The sequence below is a fragment of the Mauremys reevesii genome, linkage group 1, assembly GCF_016161935.1.
Source record: "Mauremys reevesii isolate NIE-2019 linkage group 1, ASM1616193v1, whole genome shotgun sequence".
Taxonomy (NCBI): domain Eukaryota; kingdom Metazoa; phylum Chordata; order Testudines; family Geoemydidae; genus Mauremys; species Mauremys reevesii.
This window is the reverse complement of record NC_052623.1, coordinates 198,659,829-198,682,565: the sequence shown is the minus strand read 5'-3', so window position 1 is coordinate 198,682,565 and position 22,737 is coordinate 198,659,829. Positions and strand designations below refer to the sequence as shown.

General features: G+C 41.9%; 1 protein-coding gene across 7 annotated transcripts in view; it reads right to left on the bottom strand.

Moving 5' to 3' along the window:
* The window catches only part of CBLB (Cbl proto-oncogene B), a 218,035-nt gene that overhangs the window by 18,951 nt on the left and 176,347 nt on the right, over nucleotides 1-22,737 (bottom strand). For all 7 annotated transcript variants that reach the window (XM_039487025.1, XM_039487043.1, XM_039487047.1 and 4 more), the window contains 2 exons: nucleotides 16,894-16,988; nucleotides 2,957-3,097 (listed from right to left, as the gene is read on the bottom strand). In XM_039487025.1, the coding sequence (XP_039342959.1) occupies nucleotides 2,957-3,097; nucleotides 16,894-16,988 (236 nt within the window). The remainder of the gene's footprint in view (nucleotides 1-2,956; nucleotides 3,098-16,893; nucleotides 16,989-22,737) is intronic.

Below are 22,737 nucleotides of genomic sequence, written 5' to 3'. Positions count from 1 at the left end.
CAACTCCCTGCCAACGAGGAAGTCTTGGCCATAACATATCCTTTGCACTAGAAATACAAAGTAAGCAAGTATTAAACACCCCACATCCTACATCTCAGGTACTTTTTTCCTCTTTAAGGAAATATTTTTTGGAGAAACATTGTAAACAGAATGATTCAATTGTGTTACATTAGTAGGGGCCTAATTAGACTGTTATACTGAGACACTCGTCTTTTCTCTCCTTTCCTTCCACAACACACAAATCTGGCAAGAAGATTAAAAAGTCAGCTACAAAACAAATCAATTGACTAAGAATCTAGCCAGAAAAGCACAATGCAATCAATTTGGTATATTATAGTATGACTTTTGGAAGAGTACTATAATACTAGTACAGGTGGTTTAATTTAAGTCTTAAATTAAACATGTATTAAAAAAGCGCAGAATGGGATGCTGGAATTCAATAGCCAGAGAACTACATGACATCCACAATAACAACTGCTGTGTCTATCTCCTTTAAAGTATCTGGGCTCAATCCAGAATTTTAAGATTATTTTGGCCCCTTATGAAGTCCTTGTCACAGCTAGAAAACTAGGCACTCTCATGAGGCAGCCAGCCAGAGTGTAAAATCTCCAAGTTAACTTCAAAATGGAGAGGCCAATAGGCATACCCATGCTTACCAAACATTTGTGATGCGTTTTGAAGGTGACAACAGGAATTTGGTATGACTCCATAAAATTACAAACTCTTTCAGCAAGTAAAATGTATACTAGTTACACAGCTGAATAAATTCACTTATTTATGAAAAACGCATTGAAAAAGCTCCTAATGGAGCTTGCTGAAAAACAAGAGGTGAGAAGGGGTGCCTTTTTTTTTATAAAAACAAAAAAAATCATTTAATTTCTTTCTAATTTTTGTGGAAAAAACACAAAATTTTCAGACACTGAAAAACAAAAAGATTTCAGGTTTTGTGTTTTCAACAGCAACAAAAATTAAAGGAAGAGCGATTTTCCACAAAAATTGTCATATCTTCAAAATAAGTCCTTTTTTGTCAAAAAACCTTTTTTGAATGAAAAATATCGCCTAGCTCCAGTTCTTAAGTATATGCTGCTGGTCAGAATCAATGTTGTTTGTGAAATGTATAATTTTGAATGTTTACACTTCAGCACTGACATTAGCTAACAGCAGAAAGTTAATGTAACATTTGGAATATTTATATAAATTCATTCAACAGGTCGTTTCCGTACTTTCTTAAGTGTCACAGGTTTTTATTTTAGGCCTCACTTTCTTGTTATATATGTAATTTGAACAGGAGTTATTACATGAAATCATTGCAGCAACTTTAACTATCAATTAAGGACGTTTTCTGTGTGGGATGTTCTGGATTAGCATTAGGCTAGTACTGATGGTCCAAGGGACCCATGACCTGCTAAAGGTAATCTCTTTTATGGATCAACAAGGCTAAAAACAAATAGCAGATGGAATGGTGGGAAATTCAGCTTTGAAATGCATAACTGTGATGGTTTGCAAAATACTGAACAAGATTCTCAGCCCCACTCCACTCCTTTTGTGCCACACAGGAGGTACCAAGGGAATGGAAACTTCCTATCATTCTCTATCTGGGGACTTCCCCTATAGTAGGAGTCCTAAGCAGCTGTAGAGCCAATGGAGTTTATTCCTATGCAGCACTCTCCTTCTTTCCTGCATGTTCGTGGTTCATCCATTCTTCCTCCATTCATATAGGCAACTCATCTCTCTACTACATGGCTGACTTGGTGGAAAGGTTCCCAAGTGGGACAAACAAAATCAAACCCCTGATAAATAGGCCCATACATGTAAAGTTTTAAAATCCTGTCTGTCCCATAAAGTCAATTCTATGCAGTAACATTGAATGTCTATTAAAAAAATCAAAACATCTTTCCCCAGAAGAATAGGTGGGAGTTTAAGGGTACATGACTAGAAAACACTCAAAGATCAGTGAAACATTCACATCTATGCACAGAAGGTCATGTCTGCATTTCTGTTAATAACAGACTATATTTCCAGGAATTTATAACTTCAACAGATGAAGTAGTCAGAACGTGACCTTTTTCACCACACTGGGCTAAATCTCTTTTATTAAACATGTAAAATCAGACCTTAACTGGTTAAGTCTGGAATGAGGAGAAAGTTGAGTTTTATTGCATTGACATCACATTCTGAAAGGAAAAAAAGTCCTAACGTATCAATGAATTTTAGGCTGCAGAAGAGTCAGAACTTAGTAGATCAATAACTGATTTTAAGATAGTACTTTTGACCTATAAGACTACTAGTAATTGGTCCCTTCTGATATTTCAGCCTCTCTCCTGATTATTATCTTCATTCCGCACACTAAGATTAGCTGTATGAGTCAGGGACCAAGAGATTCGTCATGAGCCACACAGCCTTCATCTGCAATTTCTCTTGACTCCAATCTACTTGCCACAACCCATTAATGGTTCAGAGACTGTGACAGTTCGGGGATATTATTTTAAGGTATATTTAAAGTGCAAGAGAGATATTAAGTCTGAATGAAAAATGTTTTCTCCCTGTGAAACACACAGGAAGGTCTTCTGTGAAATGGGCTCTAAAAATTTAAAGAAGTTGCTATAACACTGGTACACAGGAGACAAGGGGAGTGCGAAACCGTGGGAAGTACTGCTGTATTTTGATAGTCACCGTGTATTGATTCAACTGTGTTCTGCATTTTGTTACTTAAATTCTGAACCACAGAGATACAAATATGCTGAACCACAGAGTTTTATGGCTTCTATTCTCCTTCAACTCCACCAGGGGAATAAAAGGGCATGAATAATCCAAGCATGAAAAGATTAGACATTCAGAAGGCAAGCAGCTTCACCATGATTATAACCAATTAGATTTTAGAAAACCTGTCAAAAGTTCATTCTAAAATGATTTTATTCTCCTCTCCAAAGCAGTGCAATGCTGCAAATTACCTTACCTAATATGAGGTTTTATATTATGACAGTGAGGTGGTTGGGAGCTCAGGGATACAGGATGGGATGAAGGAATCTTGTACTCATCTTCTTCTACATGCTCCCTCGATTTCTCAGCAAGGGAATTTGTTACAGGAATGACGCATCTAAGAGAGGGTGAAAGAAACCCATGCCCAGCATTAGTTTAACTGTTGAAGCACCATGCTTCATCCAACACTAAAGAAAACAATTTATCGTAAATGTCACCAGTTTATAATAACTGTAACACAGAGAGATATCCTGTCAGACTAAACAAAATTATGAGATTGTTTTTTCCCTTCTCATACTACACATTCTTAAAACTGTACAGCAGAGCAGGCGGTAAACCTTGGACAGCGAGAGAGCTACTTTGTCATCAAATGGAGTGGCAGAGAGACATGCAGAATTAAATAGATTTAGAATACAAAACATCCAGGTAAGAAGCTTAACCTGATTATATTTATCAAAGGAGCTAAATGAAGGTTACAGAAAGGCAACAGTATTTTGAAGGGCTCAACGAGAGAGCTGACATTCACAGTATGCCACCAGTTTTGTGAAGTCTGATTCTAGCAATGTCACTGCCCGTAACATGTTTGTCTGTGTTTTTCAGATTTAGTTTTTGAATTGTCATTTTATCTTCCCAGACAACTGCTCTCATTGTTACTAGGATGTGGTGCATTCTAGTATGTCTATGAAGATGTCATTTGTAGTTGAGGAGCTACCGGTTGGAAATCAGTGCTGGTGTGTGGCCTGACTTACAAGATTTGGCTGCAGATCCAAACTTTCCCAGAATTCAGGTTTTGATTCTGGCCTGGCTCACTATTGAAGCAATGAAGAGACCTGCTTTTTCTGATCAGACTGAACGCATACTACACTGGAGTTAACAATAAAAATACAGGCACTTCTAGGACCCTGTCCCTTTCATCTGTCACCCCCCTATTCTGATGCAGAGGGCCCCAACCCCAGCGAACCCAATTTAGTCATGATGAATTGTGGAGGAGAAGCACAGAAGTACTTTCTGGGGCGTGCACACTGCTTGTACTCGGCAAAGCTCAGCCCAAAGGAATCTCCTTTTACACTCATGTGGATGGGACTGGATCGGGCAGGAATAAGCAGGAACACTGGCAGTAAGTCAGTAGCCACACAAATCCAACAAGTCCCCTGCTAAAGGAAGAGGGATAAACACAAACAAAGCAATCACTATTGCAGTGCTGGAGGTTGCAAGAGCAGTCAAATATTACTAATACACAGCGTGGGAAAGAGGTTTCCTCCCATACAGTCAGTCCCATGTCCTTCTACCTGGCCTTGGTAACAAGTATCCGATTGGCTTTAAAAATACAAAGACAGAAAAAAGTACTCTACTGATAAACCGAGTATACACAAAATGTAATTCCTCGGCTAGCAGCAACACATGAAAAGTGAGACTATGAAAAGAGAAAATCTTTACAAATAAGGCTGATATTCTGTCCTTTGTTCTTCGTGAGTGATGACTAGACACGTTCCATCTCTAGCCAACAACAGTTTTTTTGGGTCTCCGTTCCTTACTGTAAACCTATGTTTATAATGATTACATTACACATCTAATCAAAGAAATTCATAAAACACCCTGAGTAGGAAATGGTAAAGCTTTATTATGGCTGTCATTTACTTCCAACATTAAATGAAACTGTCATGGACAATGCTTGAGTCTTAAACTAATTGAATCATAATAGTAAGGAGTGAACTGCCTTAAAATAATCTGGATATCAGGTTATGAAATATCATGCAGTCAGTAATGGGTGTACCGCTCATTCTGAAAAGGTGCACAATTAATTTAAGAAACCTAGAACAAATGCACGTATGTTCCTGACCATTTTTATGCACTGTATCACTACATGGTCTATAAAATCTCAAATCTATTGACCTTAAAGCCACACTGCAAGGCACATCTGTTTAATGGGGTACTGCGGGAGGGCTGAGAGTCAGAGAGACTTGCATTTGAAAGGGGAGTGGGCTTCATTTCTAGTCCTCTGGTCCAGCTGATTTTATTATGGGAACAGAACTGAACTGAACCCCCTATCAAGCCATGCCAGTCTTCCTGTTTTCACCAAAAAAAACCCAAACCCAATCCCCCCCAAAACAAACAAAAAATATTGAAGCATCTGGCACATAGTGCACTTCTACTTGATGGAAAGTGGTGTTTTTCATCATTTATACTACGTAGTGCCACATGACTACCAAACTCCAGATGCTACTTTAAAAGGGTAAGTGTGGCCACTATAGATCTAGCAGGTCATGAGCCTGCAAAAGCAGAGAGAAAGCAAAACGATTGCTGCACTAGAGTGATGTATGTGCTGCATTTGCTAAATATATTCAAAGTCTGGAGCTTCTTAGTTCTCAGAGGTTCTTTCCTGCAATCATTAATATACTTTTGACTTTAAAAAAACAAGCTGTGAATAGCAGGAATCCAATTTATTTTGTGAACACAGTAACCGAGGGCAGATCTCTACTGAAAAACAGAATAAGATTTATGGAACTAAGCTCTATAGCTGTCTGTACTGTAGTTTTCAACCACCTTCTGTAGAGGGAGCAAAAGGCCTTTTGTAAATATAGCAGTTCAGGCTAAAACGGCTTTTTCCGATCTTTGATTTCATATTCCTAGTTAAAATTGACAAGATGTTTGTGTCACTGCCCTGTGCCAACCACAAAAGGGATGGAAGAATATAACAGAAGGATGAGGATAGGTCAGAATCCATAGAGAGGAAGTTCAAAGACCTGCACAAGAGGACTTCTCTCAGATTTGTAGATCAGTAGGTACTGCTACCTTGAAGCCCAAGTTCCTCTGAAGACTATTTTATATTTTTTAACCTTTAAAACCACTCTAAGTTAAACTCTTGCAACACCATGGTTTGAAAAAAAGATGTCCAATGCTGACCAGTATAGAAATAGTTTGCTATTCTTTGTTTTATGAAATATACGCTAAGTACTATAAATTAACCGAGAATACCATAGAAAGAACAGAAGGCTATTCTTGAAAAAAAACCTGCCTGTTACTAAGCCTTCCTTATTCAATTAGCATAATGCTATTCTAATGAGATAGGAATAAAGAACGAAAGCAGGGAGATATTTCTATGGAATTTTTAATTGTTAGATAAAAATTATTTTGTGTTTCACAAACAGACTTGTGCTCAGAGCTGGATTTTATAATATGGATATCTACTACCGACTTATTTGAAGTTATCCAAAATTTATTTATTTGACACTTTAGGAGAGGCTTTGATTGCTTCCTTCAGGTGTAGTTCTAGACATTGTTCAGAGATTTAATTACAAAACTGCTTATATCAGATGTACACTCCATTATAACCTGCGATATGAAGTACGTAGAGTGCCTATATTTGGAAAGGGTTATTTCTAACATTTATTTTTGATATTTACATTGTTAAGATTACTACTACTTTGAAAGTTCTGGAAGGATTTGTTTAGAGGTAAAGAGAAGCAAAGGATTAAACAACAAAACCCACTGAAGTAATCTTTAGTCCGACCCCTTCTCCCACCTCCATTTGGCAATGTTTGTCATTTGAAAGGTTGAGCCAAATCCTTATCAATGGTGTCTCAATATTTTCTGGTTGTTTGAAAAGAAGCCAGCTGTCACTCTCTTTTTCATGAAGGGTACTGATGGCCAAAGGCAAATCAGGGAAAGCTATTAAATCAAAATAGGTTTTTGTCACTAGTTGTCAAGTCATTCTGAGGCCATCTCAGTTTTACCGGAGGAACTCTGAGCACACTGACTGTTCAAAATTATTTACATTGCAAGCCTCTTCTCACAGAGAAAAACCTGCTGTGATAAACCAATATTAGCAGCAAAAAAGCAAAAATGTCTTACTCACATAATCAGAGGGGTAGCCGCGTTAGTCTGTTTCTGTAGAAGCAGCAAAGAATCCTGTGGCACCTTATAGACTAACAGATGTTTTGCAGCATGAGCTTTCGTGGGTGAATGCCCACTTCGTTGAAAGAAGTGGGCATTCACCCACGAAAGCTCATGCTGCAAAACGTCTGTTAGTCTATAAGGTGCCACAGGATTCTTTGCTGCTTTTACTCACATAAGTAAGGCAAGCATGATTTTGCTAGAAATAGGACAGCTTTTTGAGCAAAGACGTGTTATTGTATGCATGATTTGAAAAATTACTTTCATAACTTTCTTCAATGCAAACTAGCCCATTAATTGAAATTGCTAAAAAAGAAAAAGCAGATTTTGAGGGCATGCAAGTCATAGGAAAGGGTAAAAAAGTTCACACTAAATTCCACTTAACAAGGAACACTGAGACATAAAAATGATGCAGTTAATTAGTGATCCATACAATAATATGGAGTTTTGAACAGTCCAATACCAACATAATTATTTTTGCACTTTAGGTCAGAAATTCAGTCACAGAGTGGAAAATACAAATTAATGCAAGCCATGTGCTTCGTGAAGGTGCTACCAGTGGGGTATGCATTTTACTTAATTATGAGGGGAATGTTCTTTTGCAATATAAAGTCAACTCAACATGTTCAAAGGATATTAGACAAAACTTGAGATTCTGCAGGAAGATCAAGGGCCTAAGATGAAGATGAATTAGCAGGACAACGTAGAAATCATAAAGTTAACAGCAGCCCAAATGATATGGCATATCTGGTTAAAATAATAATTAAAAAAAATCAGACAAGGAAAAATATAAACCCTTCTGCAACTATTGACAGTTGTTTGCAACTGCAAAACATTGTTGTCAAGGTTCTTTCAAAAGTTTTTCTGTACTTTTTTTTAAGAATTCTTAAGACTATTGTATTCAAATATGGCAGAGGCAAGGAAAGTGAGACATATGGGAATATCTTCCCAAACTTGTAGGAAAGGTACAAATGGATGAGTGATATACAAAATATATGAAATTTCAGAAGGGAGACAGTGCGACCTAGTGGACGAAGCACTGAATTGGATCTAAGGAAGCCTGGCTCCTATTCCTGGCTCTGCCACAGGTCTGCTGGATGACCATGGGCAATACATGTTGCTCCTCTGTGCCTCTGTTTCCCCATCTGTAAAATGGGGATATGATACTGACCTCCTTTGTAAAGCACTATCAGATCTACTAATTAAAATGCTACATATGACAGCTATTATTATTGAGCAGCTTATTTTAATCACCTTTTTCTTTTAATGAATTAATCACGGCATTTTGGTCTCAAGTGTTTATTTTAATCTATTTCTAAGGCCTGGTCTGCACTAGGGTGGGGGATCGAACTAAGGTACGCGACTTCAGCTATGCGAATAACGTAGCTGAAGTTGAACTACCTTAGTTCGAACTTCTTACCAGACGCCGCAGGATCGAAGTCCGCGGCTCCCCCGTCGACTCCGCCACCGCCGTTCGCGGTGGTGGAGTTCCGGAGTCGACGGGAGTGCGTTCGGAGTTCGAACTATCGCGTCTAGATTAGACGCGATAGTTCGAACTCTGAGAAGTCGACCCGGCTGTAAGTATGGACGTACCCTAAGACAATTATCCACAAGTTTTTCAAAGAGTCTTAATTTGTTCATTTTGTGCTCCCCAATATTTTTTACTACTACTAGATGGTTTAAAAATCCAATGAATTTGTTTTTAAAAAGGCTCTATCTTGCAACAAATAGCAGCGGTGATTTTTATCTTAATGATATTTAATACTTAGTAAAAATATTTTCAAAATATTTCCTTAATTTCTATGTAAATTTAGTTTGCTGTCTGATACTTCAGGTGGCACACATTGAGCCTGATTTCTCATTTACATTTGGCAGTGGAAAGGGGTCTTAGTGTAAATGAGATCAGGCTCCAAGAACAGTAAATTAAAAAACCTAGTCCATGACTTTGCAAGATCTGGTTTCTAACTGGGAACAGAAAATAATAAAAGGAAAGGATCTTAGTGTCTGTAGTCCTGACGCTGGAATTACTTTTGTGAAAATAACAGAAAAACCCCGTAGTTCTGTATAATGTGACCTCGCTGCCAGCCATGGCTAAACAGAGGCCTGAGAATAGGAAAGATGGGTGATTTAGGTCAGACCGCAGCAGAACAGCTATGGGAAGACAGAATATCTTTGACCAAACAGAAAACAGTCTGACATATTTATGAGGGCTAACGGCTCTCAAATTTTAGAGGGAAAAAAAATTGAAAAATAGTCTCTCAAGCATTCCAAGTTACATCAGGCTCAACATTATCCATGTTATATGCTCAAAAGCAATTTTTGTTGGTGCAAATATGGTCTGCGTTCATTAAGCTGATTAGTTTTTAAAAGTGCAACACCAATGTCAACCTGGTTTCATATAATAATCTAGACCCAAGCTTGACAAAGTAAGATCTTTAACTGGGTCAATTTAAAATGGGACATACGTAGTATTTGCTATTATGCACAGTGATAATTTTTCTGCCTTAACACCAGTACCATGCAGCACAATTATAGTAGTTGTGTGGATATCCAAAATTTTCTTAACATAAAACAAAAAACAGTGAGTCATCATGAAATAAACTAGAGCTGGGTGTGTATTTTCCATCAATTTTTTTTGGTGGAAAATATTTCTGCCAAAGGGAAACAATATAGTTTCTGGTCAGATTAACCTAAACTGAAATGTTTCTGTTTGTCAAACCAAATCGACACATTTCATTTTGCATCAATTCAACACACATTTTTGTCTGCCTGAGCTGCGGCGGTGTCTCCGGGGAGCTGTAGTTCAGATGTCCATGCTCCTTTTCACCTCTGTCCATCAGACTCCCTGGTGGGACAACAACTCCCATGATACACCACAATCCCATTTCTGGCTGCCTGTTGTGGTGCACAATGGAAGTCATGCGGCTGTTGTGCATCATGGGAGATGTGGTCTAGCCAGGGAGCCCAGCCCATAAAAGAGAATGGGGCCCTGAGGCACCAGTGACAATTTCAGCAGATGTCAAACTAAGCATTTGACATTTCCAAATTTAGTCATTGATGAACTTTCTGTTCAGTATGAAAATAAATGCTGAAATATCACAATATCACGAACGTGCAGGCAGCCATGAGACCCAGGAAACCTAGGCAAGTGCGAGCCAAAGTTGTCGGAAAGTTGCCGTAGACCTTGTATAATTGTTACCATCGTGTGAAACCGAGGCTGAGGTAAGCAGGCTCTGGCGAGACTGGAGTCCAGGATGGCCCCAATGAATTCTATTCCCTGTGTGGGAATCAGAGTGGATTTCTCTATCTGGATCATCAGGCCTAGACACAGGAATAGATCTTTGTCGACGCCCACATGACTGATAACTTGTGCCCCGGTGGTCCCTTGAATGAGCCAATTGTCTAGATATGGAGAACGTGTATCCGACGGTAGCGGAGAGAGGCAGCAACTACAGCCATGCACTTTGAGTACACTTGGGGCTGTATAGAGGCCAACCGGGAGGACCGTAAACTGGAAATGATGACGGTTGGCCACAAACCGTAGGTACCTTCTGTGTGGAGGATAAATGGCAACGTGAAAATACGTGCCCTTCATATCGAGGACGGCATACCAGTCTCCGGGATCCAAGGATGGGATGACGGTCCCCATGGATACCATGCGGAACTTCAGGTGTATCATGAACTTGTTGAGTTCCCGCAGGTCTAGGATAGGTCTGAGACCTCCCTTCGCCTTGGGGATTAGGAATTAGTGGAAGTAGAACCCTTTGACCCTTTCATCCTTTGGTACCTCCTCTATAGCTCCGATGGTGAGGAGCATCCGCCCCTCTTGCAAGAGGAATTGCTTTGGGGTCCTGACTGACGCCTACCACTGCCTCAGCGACGCCTGCTGGCAAAGTCCTATCTTTGTCTAGGCGCAGGGTAAGGGCGGTGAGGCTGGGGGCAGAAAGGTCGGCGCTGAGTCACCGGCGTGTGCATGCGGAGAGGGAGCGCACAGTGACCTTGCTGTCCTTTAGGCTTTGCAGCCTGGGTCAAGTTTTTTTTTTTTTTTGGAGAACTGGCCTTTGCTATTGAAGGGCAAGTCCTGTATAGTGTGCAGCAGCTGCGAGGGAAGGCTCAATAACTGGAGCCATGAAATGCGCTTCGTGGCAACACCCGAGGCCAGAGTTGCGGCTGCGGAGTCATCTACATCCAACGAGGCCTGGAGGGAAGCTCTCGCCACCTTCTTCCCTTTTTCCAGGAGGGCAGCAAACTCTTAACGGGAGTTCTGAGGAACCGACTCCGTAAATTTGCCCACCGCCGCCCATAGTAGCGGCTAAACAGGGCTTGCTGGTTTGCTATGCGAAGTTGCAGGGCCCCTGCCGAGTACATCTTATGGCCCAGTAAGTCCATTCGCCTAGCCTCCTTCGATTTAGGGTCTGGTGCCAGCAGGCCCTGGCGTTCCGTCTCATTGACGGACTGGACGACAAGGGAGCGGGGGTGTACATATAGGTACCCGTAGCCCCTCGAGGATACCATGTACATGTGTTCGACTCCCGTGCCCGCGGGCGGGATAGTAGCTTGAGGCTGTCAGATGGTATCCGCATTGGCCTTGATCGTCGGAACGAACGGTAGGGCCACTCTAGTGGGGGCGTCAGCCGACAGAATGTCTACGACCAGATACCGTATCTCCGAGACTTCCGCCACTTGGAGATTCATATTGAGTGCCACCCGTCTCAGGAGGTCCTGATGGCCCCCCCAAGTCGATTAGAGGAGGGCCTGAGGAGTACGCTCCTGCCACAGCCTCATCTGGGGAGGAGGAGGAGGAGGAAGAAAGGCCGGGGACAAGCGGGTCCTGTGTGGGCTCGTGCTCCTGGACGACCTCCTGATTCGGTGGGATGTGGGAGTCCAGGGCTTCCTCCATACCGGTCGGAGGGGGGCGGCTAACTGTCGCCTCTGGCGCCCAGTGCTCTGACGGAACAGAGCGAGATGGGATCACAGGTAGGCCTTTGGCCTGATGGCACGCCCAAGATGTACAGGGTGACCACTGATGGGGTCAGGGTCCTGGGCCTGGGGAACCTGGAAGACTCTGGTGTGCACATCCGAATCACAGTCCTGCGCGTGTAAACTGTCTACGCAGGACGACAGTGATGCATGTTTGGATGGCCATGGAGGAGCTAAAAAGCCCTGGGCAGAGTCTCCCTCTCTAGCTGACATCGCTCGACACGGCATCGGGGATCAGTACCAGGAGGCATACCGGTACCGAGAGCGAGAACGGGACCTGCGACCGGAGCGGTGCCGGGAGGTCGACCGAGATCTCGAGGCTCGACGTCGGGAGTGGCGATGGGAGTCGGATCGGCGCCGAATGTACCGGGCCAGCGAACGGGACGCTGATCGGTGCTGCGAGTACGACCGGTACCGAAATGGAGAACAGTGCCGGGACTTCGAGCAGCGTCGGCACCTGGATTGGCGACGGGACCGAGAACATCTGCGGGACCGCGATCGTGAATGGTGTCGCTCTGCAGTGCCGACGCAGGGTGGTCTGATCAAGGCAGGCTTGCCGATCGACTATATAACCTGCACCGGCGGTGCCGGGGGTTGAGGCAGCGCAGGCGCTGTCATTGCAATCAACTCCCTCGACGTGGAAATGTCTCCGGCGTGGAGGGAATAGTGAGCTCAACCATGGCTCACACCGGGGAGCGTTCAGGTACTAGACTCGACGGCTCTTGCGTGGCCGGAGTCAACAGTGCCGATATTGTCGGTGCCGCGGCAGGTATCGGAGCCAGGCGGTCCAACTTAGTATAGCACTCGGGCTGCGGAGCAGGCAGCTCTGACGCAGCTTAACAGTGAGCTCAACCACAGCTCGTCCCAGGGAGCTTTCCGGCACCGGACTTGACAGCTCTTGCGTGGCCGGAGTCGACGGTGCCAATATTGTTGGTGCCATGGCAGGTATCGGTGCTGGGCGGTCCGACTTAGTATAGCGCTCAGGCTGCGGAGCAGGCGGCTCGGACGCAGCAGGAGTCCTGTGCCTTTTCATCCTCCAGGAGAGGGATCCGTGCTGAGCGGACGTCGGTGCCGGCGACGGCCGGTGCCGAGAGGCCTTGGCGGTACCGGCGATCCGGTGCCGAGGGAGCGCTTCTTGAAGACTGACCAGTGCTCGGTGCCGAGAGTGGAGGAGTAAGAGCTGCCTCCCTCAGGAGCTGCTTGAGACGAAAGTCTCGCTCCCCTATTGTTCTCGGCTTAAAGGCCTTACAAATGTGGCACTTATCTGTTAGGTGAGATTCCTCGAGGCACTTAGGAGAGGATCTCTTGTCGGCATCGGCTAGTGGCCGGCCGAGCACGGTTTGAAACCCTGTGAACCGGACATAGTACCCGGCACTGGGTGCGGGGAAGGGGATAATCCCCGAACCCCTGTAAACTAAATACACTAACTATACTACAAACGGAGAAAGTTAACTACAACTATATAAATCTGAACTATATATACAAGAATTAACGAGAGAAACTATGAGTAGCTAGGGAAGTGGAGGTCAGCTAAGCCGCGCTCCACTGTTCCAACGACCCGACACGGGAGGTAAGAAGGAACTGAGGAGCGGATGGGTCGGCAGGGGTATATATTCGGCGCTATAGCGGCGCCACTCCAGGGGGCGCCCAGCCGACCCACCGAGTGTTGCTAGGGTAAAAATCTTCTGACGAACGTGCACGTGGCGCGCGCACACCTAACTGGAATGCATATGAGCAATCACTCGAAGAAGAACTTTCTGTTCAGTATGAAAATAAATGCTGAAATATCACAATTTCCTCTGCAACAAAAATTTCAATTTTTAACCTCTGAAATGGTCACTACCCAATATTCTCTCTCACACAGTCTACAGGAATCAAACATTTAAATATATGCATGTACTATCCTGTGTTTATTTGAAATTATTATTGGACTATATATGCCTGCATTTATTTCAATATACAGATGTCCAGTTTCAATATTGAGATATCTAGCTATCAAGCTTCCCTCTCTTTCCTATACTCAAAGTCAAAAGCTCAAATAAAAATGGCTAGAGTATATTGTCCAAAATATATTCACCTTTGAACTTAGATTAAATACAAACAATTTCAACTCAAAGGGTGACTTTTCTAGAAAGTTGTGACTAAATGAAAATGTGTTATAATTAAAGCTGCAAGTTTGTCACAGGTCACAAAAATCACGGATTCCATGACTTCTGCAGCAGCCGGTGCACCTGGTTCGGTGGCCGCCTGAGCAGCTCAGGCAACCCCTGGCCAGCTGCACTGGCTGCTACTGGGGCAAGTCTCAGGCCACCACGACCCCCCACCCCCTAAGCAGCAGCAACAGGAGTTTGGGTGTGGGAGGGGACAGGGGTTGGGGCACAGGACAGAGTGAAGGCTCCAGGTGGTGCTTACCTCGGGGGGCTCCCCAGAAATTGCAACATCTCCCTCCCACAGCTCCTAGACAAAGGCGTGGCCAGGCAGCTCTGCGCACTGCCTCCGCCTGCAGGCACCACCCCTGCAGCTCCCATTGGCCGCATTTCCCGGGTGGAGGCAGTGTGTGACCTGTTCATGACTTTTACTAAAAATATCCATGACTAAAATGTAGCCTTAGTTATAATGAAAGTGTCTCCTGTCAGTTGCAGCTTTATTATAACCTTTATGCTTTGGTAACGAGTGGCAGAACAATGACATTCTGAGCTACATTCACCCTTAATGCTGTTCTCTTCCTGCTGTGTCTAAATATAACAGCAAATAGGGTTTATAAAGATTTCAAAAGATTTGGCAATGTCACATTCTACTGTTACAATTCTTTTTGTTTCAATAGGTGCCATGTTGACAGATGTGATTATTTTATTGCACAACTACAGCTACGCTATTTCAGTGCCGAAGGAAGAACTACATAGTGTAGGTGGGCTGTGATGTGTCATTCCATATTCTTTATGAAAATATGCTCATGATATTAATATGACATAACAGATATACTTTATGCAAGATGGGTCATATGAGATATCATTGGAAATGTTAGGATAATCACATTCAGTAAATCATATTTGTATGCATGTATCATTTCTGTATCTTAAATTAGGAATATTGAATATGTATCTGTATTTCAACTATGCTACTCTGGGTGATACCCACTGCCAACCCTTCAGGTACAACACCGGAAAAGCCAGACAGGGCAGATGGCCAATCAACAAGGACAATAGACTGTAGAAGAGCTTAGTCTTCCTGTGAACCTGTGGGTCAGCCTATGAAGAATGGCTACAAGGGCCCTAGAGAGTCAAATGGTCTTGTCACCCGATACTAAAACATTACCAGGGACTTCTTGTAACTTTCCACTGTTAAGGGAAGGGGGGGGAGGGGTCAAACTAGGGAAACAAAGGGCTCCTGCCTTATGCAAATCCTATTTAAGGGTGAGGAGTGAGGTAATCCGGACCATCAGTTCTGCCCTGCTACCCCACCCAAGATGACTGCTGGAAACAACTGGGGAAAGAACTGGGCCCAAGCTGGAAGGGCATCTGGCCTGTGAAGAAGATTATTAGAACCACATTTAGGATGAGAATTTACATGTAAACGGTTTCTTTAGTGTATTAAGATCAGTTTGCATGGTCTGTTTTATTTTCTTAGTAATCCGCTTTGCTCTGTTTGCTACTACCTTAACTACTTAAAATACATATTTATAGTTAATACATTTATTTCTGGATTATAATATAACCCAGTTTATATGATTTCTAACTGGAAGGGGGCAAGAAATTGTGCATACCCTCTTCCACATTGAGGGAAGAGGCGACTATAATATATCTTTCGGTCTGTACTCCAAAGGAGGTGCACATCTAAATGCTGGAGCAAGTCCCTTAAACTGAGTCTTCCCAGAGCTGATCTGCAACTGGGTGTGGCCCTGCCTGTGTGTGTGTTAGAGGAGGTTTTAAGAGCCTGGCACAGCAAGACAGGTAAAAGGAGGCCCAGGCTGGGAGAACAGGTAGACTCAGTGGTATCTCAGCACATCAGGTGACTTAAAATAATAATATATGGAGATATCGCATAGAACTGGAAGGGACCTCAAAAGGTCATCGAGTCCAGCCCCCTGCCTTCACTAGCAGGACCAAGTACTGATTTTGCCCCAGATCCCTAAGTGGCCCCCTCAAGGATTGAACTCTCAACCCTCGGTTTAGCAGGCCAATGCTCAAACCACTGAGCTATCCCTCCCCCTTCCTAAGGGGTGCAACCCATCACAGGGGCCAAGTATCGTAGGATAATACAATTTACAAAGAAAAAATATCCATAGAGTACAACTCATTTACAAAAGAAGGTTTGGAGTGCTGTAGAATCCATTGCTTCTGTAGAAAATCCTGGGGGAAATCACAGCCCAATCAGAAGATTCACTTGTTGCTGAGAACATCTTGGCATCAAATAACAAATCATACAACTCAAAGCTCAAGAGTAGCCTACATCTTGAAATGACAAAATTCATCAGGCCACATTCTGGCTAGTGCGAGGAAAGTGACATCTGTTGATCCCAACTAAATGGGTGCCTATACTGTACTCTGCAACAACGGCCATACTCTGGGATTATTGTCTGGCCAGCAGCAACCCCAGGTAAAGCATTAGATGCAGGAATGAGCGCAGAAAATATAAACACCATTGCTGGGTTGGGGATCACACCCACCATGCTCTTTACCTCTAGACCTTGTCCTACAACTCCTCTAATGAATGACTTTCAGTAGCTTCTCTGTGGGCTTAGGAGGGGAACTGAAATAGGAACGACTAACTTCCATTCTGCACTCCTACTGCCAGGAGCCTATACACGATGCCTGCCAGAATTCATCCCATTTTACTATAAAATGTATGTGACATGTTAAATTAGCATTACAATTGCTCCCATTTAGTCAACACAATTTACCTTTAAAAAAGCCCATGGGAAATACATCCACCAAGAGAACTTAGTTAATTCTCTTTTTTACAGCGGTTCAGAATCAGTGTGATTGTCTATGTAATTAATGCATTTCTTTTATAATAGAACACCAGATAAAGATAACTTACTTAATACTAGGGAGGATGGAGGCAGCTATGAGAGGGGGAGAAAGTCGAGGAGGGACATCATATTCTTCATTTCCTAGATGGCCATTTGAAAATACCTGAAAAATGGACAGAAATGTTACTCGGATATTGTTACTTATACAGCATCACAGGAGTGTAGTGCTTTACAAGTTCAGAAAGGTCTATTCGCCCACCCGGCCAGGAGTTTGAAGTCTGAACTGATGGACACAGCGCAAACACTTGCTGCAGACTTGTGCTCCTGAATCTTAGCTTTCATTAAATTATACATAAAGATTGAAACATTAATCAAGTATTAAAACTCATGCAATGTTAACTTTGAGAACTGGCAGACAGACTTAAAACAGCAATGCAGAGGTGTGAATGGCCTTGTTCATCCAAATAGGTTAAGCCTGAAATCTAAAGATGACAATTTAGATGTCAACTGGTGAAAGGGCCAGTATATGGCCTCTCCAGAGCTCAATGGCATGGCATTTTCACATTGGTTGGCTACTCGGATTGAGTAACATGACACCTCTACCAGCCATGAGACTGGACCCATGAAACACTACTACCAAGCTATAATCGGAACTGTAAATGTAAACCCAATACTCTCTTACAACATGACTCAAATTAAAGGGCTTTCAACAAGAGTCTAGCTGGATGTAAGGGTTGGTGCTTTCTCTGTGTGAATTTGGTAGTCACTCTGTAAACAATATCATGGAATTCTAGAGCTCCTTTCACTGGATCATGTGAAAGCACTTTACCAGCACTTATTAAATTCCCACCTCACCCCTTTGAAGTATGTACAATATCCACTTTACGAAATGGAGACACAGAGGTTAAGCAGCTTGCGCAAGGTCACACAGCAAACAGAAGAGGCAACTCATGTCTTTCAACTGTAGTGACTTAAACCACAAATCCATCCTCTCTCTCTCTCTTCATAATACAAGTTATATATTTTCCAAGCTAAAGAAAGTTAAATTACAGTAGAGCAGCTCAGAGTTAATAGACTGGTCTAAGAATCATTACTGAACCTCTTGATAAAACTGATTACAGTGGAATCAAGAATATTTTTCTTAGGTCATTGCTAAGGCCACAGCTATCCAATGTCTTTACACGTAGAGCTGGACAGCTTTAAATCAGCATCTTCTACTTATGGAAAAGATTTCTCAGTTTTCATGAAAATTAGATGAAGATTGTTAAGAGTAAAGAGGTTTTAGGGCAAGATACAAAGCCCACTCACCCCATTGGCCTTAGGATAGGGCCGGCAGTCAATAAAATCTCAAAGCTATATGTTTAAATAATTTTAAATACAATTTTAAATATTTATGTTACAATACTTTCGCTTCACATTTGATAGCCAAAAAAGTAGCAACATGTGCTGCCAATCAATATTTTAAATTGTGTGCCTTCCTGCAAATAAACACTGACAATACAAAAATGGTAATTTTTCAGTTTTAAAAGGCAAAGCTATACAATGTTCAGGCAATACATTAAGTCCCAGGGGCATTAAAAAGACTTATTAACTCACATGAAAAAGGTAGTCTCTGATATCAGTAGGGAAGTCAAACATTCCACTCTGATGAAGAACATGTTCATTGCCTTGATGCCTAATTTTAGAACCTACAGTTTTCAGGCATATACAGCGGGTGAAAACCAACTCCTCAGAAATAATATTTTCCTAATTAAAAATTCAACATTTTTTCACCTGCTTGAAAAACAAATGGAGTAATTCAATCAGCCTTCATTGGAGAAAGTCTCAAATTGGTCATTTTAAGTACTTGAAAAGTACTATTTTACAGTGTTAAAGACGATCTCCTGTAATTACTGGAAAATTATGCAAGTTCTTTTTATTCCTAAGGCATTCTATGACCATCTTAATTTTCAAAGCCATTTTTTAACCTTTGGAACTAGTTATTCAAGTACTACAATATAGGATTTTAGCTATTTGTTTTGTCTAGTTTTAAAAACAGAGTTAGCAAAGAATTAATGGATATACTCTGTTTTCATGAAAGTATTCCTCTCACCTGTCTTAAAGGACCGAGAAATTCAAGCTAAAAAACCTGAATACACAAATATCTGTTAATCAAAAAACAAAAACTGAGCACTAGAAGGAAGTACTCAATGTAAGTTAGGATGTACGCCCACATCTCGAATACTGTGTACAGATGTGGTCTCCTCATCTCAAAAAAGATATACTGGCACTAGAAAAGGTTCAGAAAAGGGCAACTAAAATGATTAGGGGTTTGGAACGGGTCCCATATGAGGCAAGATTAAAGAGGCTAAGACTCCTTAGCTTGGAAAAGAGGATACTAAGGGGGGATATGATAGAGGTATATAAAATTATGAGTGATGTGGAGAAAGTGGATAAGGAAAAATATTTACTTTTTCCCATAATACAAGAACTAGGGGTCACCAAATGAAATTAATAGGCAGCAGGTTTAAAACAAATACAAGGAAGTTCTTCTTCACGCAGCGCAGTCAACTTGTGGAACTCCTTGCCTGAGGAGGTTGTGAAGGCTAGGACTATAACAGGGTTTAAAAGAGAACTGGATAAATTCATGGCGGCTAAGTCCATAAATGGCTATTAGCCAGGATGGGTAAGGAATGGTGTCCCTAACCTCTGTTTGTCGGAGGATGGAGATGGATGGCAGGAGAGAGATTACTTGATCATTGCCTGTTAGGTTCACTCCCTCTGGGGCAACTGGCATTGGCCATTGTTGGTAGACAGGATACGGGGCTAGATGGACCTTTGGTCTGACCCGATATGTTCTTATGTTCTTAGGATATACACTTTTCCAGTTATACTGGCAATAACCACAAGGCCAAGAGACTTTAATTACCAAAGCCTTGTATTTTGGGAATACAGTGTACCTAGCTTGTCATTTTAGTCTTAAACTGAGTTTAGAGACTAAAAATAAGGGGAATTGTCAGAACTGTGCATTACTGACATAGGTATAACACATTAAGAGCATATGAGAAAACTTCATTAAGGCTCAAATTCCTATTGTCCTTTACAAATCAACTGTAATGTTCTCATAGAAGCACAATGTTAAGAAATTCCTTAAGGATGCGTGTTTGGGCTTTTTTATTTTTTGTACCATGTCAATTGTTCATTTTAATCCCAATTTTACTTGAGAGTGGTTTGCTGATGTGTGACTACAACAATAATGGAACAGTACGTAAAGATACAAAATAAAAAAAAAAACATTGCTTAAGGGACAAATTTTAAGCCAGTCCTCCACATAATTTATTAAGTGCTGGCTCTGAATTTATTCATGTGCAAAACTGCATATACATACATGCCTCTGCACTTTACATGTGCAAACATTTGCAATGTATACATTAAAAATTCTAACATCTACATGCACCATTATTAGAATTTGCACCTGCAAAACCCAGTAGCAAAGATGCCTGAAAGCACGCATGTAGTTTTCCACATACACAAATCGAGGCCTAATGGCTGAAAGCCACATCCTAATATTCCAGTTAACGAAAAGCTCTGCATAATATATTCATTTTCCTGAAGGATGCAACTGCACCTTTTGTGAAAGCCGTATTTTATGACAGACAACCACAATGATACTCATGTAACACAAACTTGGACTTCTGACAAGTTTTATGATGTGCTCTACATTGATGTTGGCCACAGAAATGCGATATGTTTGCTTTAGGTACCATGTACTAGCAGTCAACTGGGTAAATCCCTAAGGCTCTGTCTGATGTTCTATATTCACTGAAAGTATATTACCAAAAATAGTTTTTGCTGACTTGTGTGCATGCAAGTTTGCCATAGGAGTCATGGACATGCATCTGAGGGCAACATTTGACCCTTATGGAAGAGATATCCTATTATTTTGAAATATCTAAAAATAACCCTACATCAAACCATTATGGAAGACAAGACTCACAATCACACTGGAGCAAGAGAATTAACATTAAATCATTAATATAGAAGAACAGCTCTAATATGGTTTCAGAGTAGTAGCTGTGTTAGTCTGTACATGGCAGAGGGGCACTGCAATGTGATATATGCCATCATGTGCCAGCAATGTCCCTCTGCCATGTACATTGGCCAAACTGGACAGTCTCTACGTAAAAGAATAAATGGATACAAATCAGATGTCAAGAATTATAACATTCAAAAAACCAGTTGGAGAACACTTCAATCTCCCTGGTCACTCAGTTATAACATTGCAACTTTTAGATCTGTAACAAAAAAACTTCAAAAACAGACTCCAACGAGAGACTGCTGAATTGGAATCAATTTGCAAATTGGACGCCATCAAACTAGGCTTGAATAAAGACTGGGAGTGGATGGGCCATTACAGAAAGTAAAACTATTTCCCCATGCTTATTCCCCCTGCAGTTCCTTACATCTCCTTGTCAATTGCTGGAAATGGGCGATTTTCATTACCACTACAAACAGTTCTTTTTGTCTCCTGCTGATAATAGCTCACCTTAACTGATCACTCTCCTTACAGTGTGTATGGTAACACCCACTGTTGTGTGCATGTGTGTGTAATTTCCTACTGTATTTTCTACTACATGCATCCGATGAAGTGGGCTGTAGCCCACGAAAGCTTATGCTCAAATAATTTTTTTAGTCTCAAAGGTGCCACAAGTACTCCTGTTCTTTTTGCTCTAATATGGGATATTTACTCTTAGATAAGAGGCAAACTGTATCTGACCTTCTACCTCCAATACCAGCTACTGGTCTTTAGATGGCCCTATACATAACTGTTCTCAGGAAAGATGCTAACAGTACAGTAAAATGTGTATCATTTCTTTTATGAAGCTTGTAAGACAGTGAAAGGTAGTTAAAATAGAAGCACATTCTCCAACTTAACAACTAATCTGGATATTGTTTCCCGTTAAGGTTAATTAAGATGTCAGCAGAGTTTTCACTAGATTTTCATTGCTTTGGGTACATTTTCTAGAGTGATTTTTGATCACATCAGAATGTCAGCTATAACGTGGCTCTGCCTCACCCACCAATTTCATAGCTTTCAATATCAGGACTCTAGTACTAAAAAGCAGCATTAGAAGTCTGTTCCATTTTCAAAATTAAATCACATTTATTTGGACATCATATATGCAATTGTCCAGAGCTCCCATAATGAATCTTGAGCTTACTTGCAGTTTTGGATGCAGAACTCACTGGCTCAAAATGCTAGTGGAGTTAGAAATAATTTGAACGAATGTGTGCCATACTTGTGGACAGGGGAAGTTGCCCATGCCACAACATACTACTCAGCCCAGCCCAGGAGAGAATTACACAGGCCTCTCCCTTCCGGGCCACAAGAAAGCCAGGGCCTTGAAGGGAAGTTACAAATAGCATCATCTTCCATCTCCCAATCCCCTTCATCACAGAGAGCTGATGAGGCAGCCTCTAAGGCTGACTCCTTCACATCAAAACTTGCTACCTCCAAGCTACCCATGTCTGCCTTACCAGCCAGTGCTGGTTACTGCAGCTCCAACAGCAGGTGCCCTCTAGCTCCCTATTCAAGTCCACAGAAGGAGTACAGAGAACCAGACAAAGATCCAGCTGCAAAAATTGATGTTATTGCAATCAACTGCAACAAGAACGAGCAGAGATACAAGCATAGCTCAGTTCTAGTTATGCTAATACTACAGGAGTGATAATATCAAATTGAGGATTGCAGCATGTGGGGTTGTGACTAAGGGCACTTTGGGTACATTTACACTGTGATAAAATACCCATGGCATGACGGCAGATGGCCTGGATCAGTTGACTTGGGCTTGCGGGCTGCAGGGCTATAAAATTGCAGTACAGATGCGAGAGCTCAGGGTGGAGCCTGGGCTCTGAGATCTTATGATAGGGGA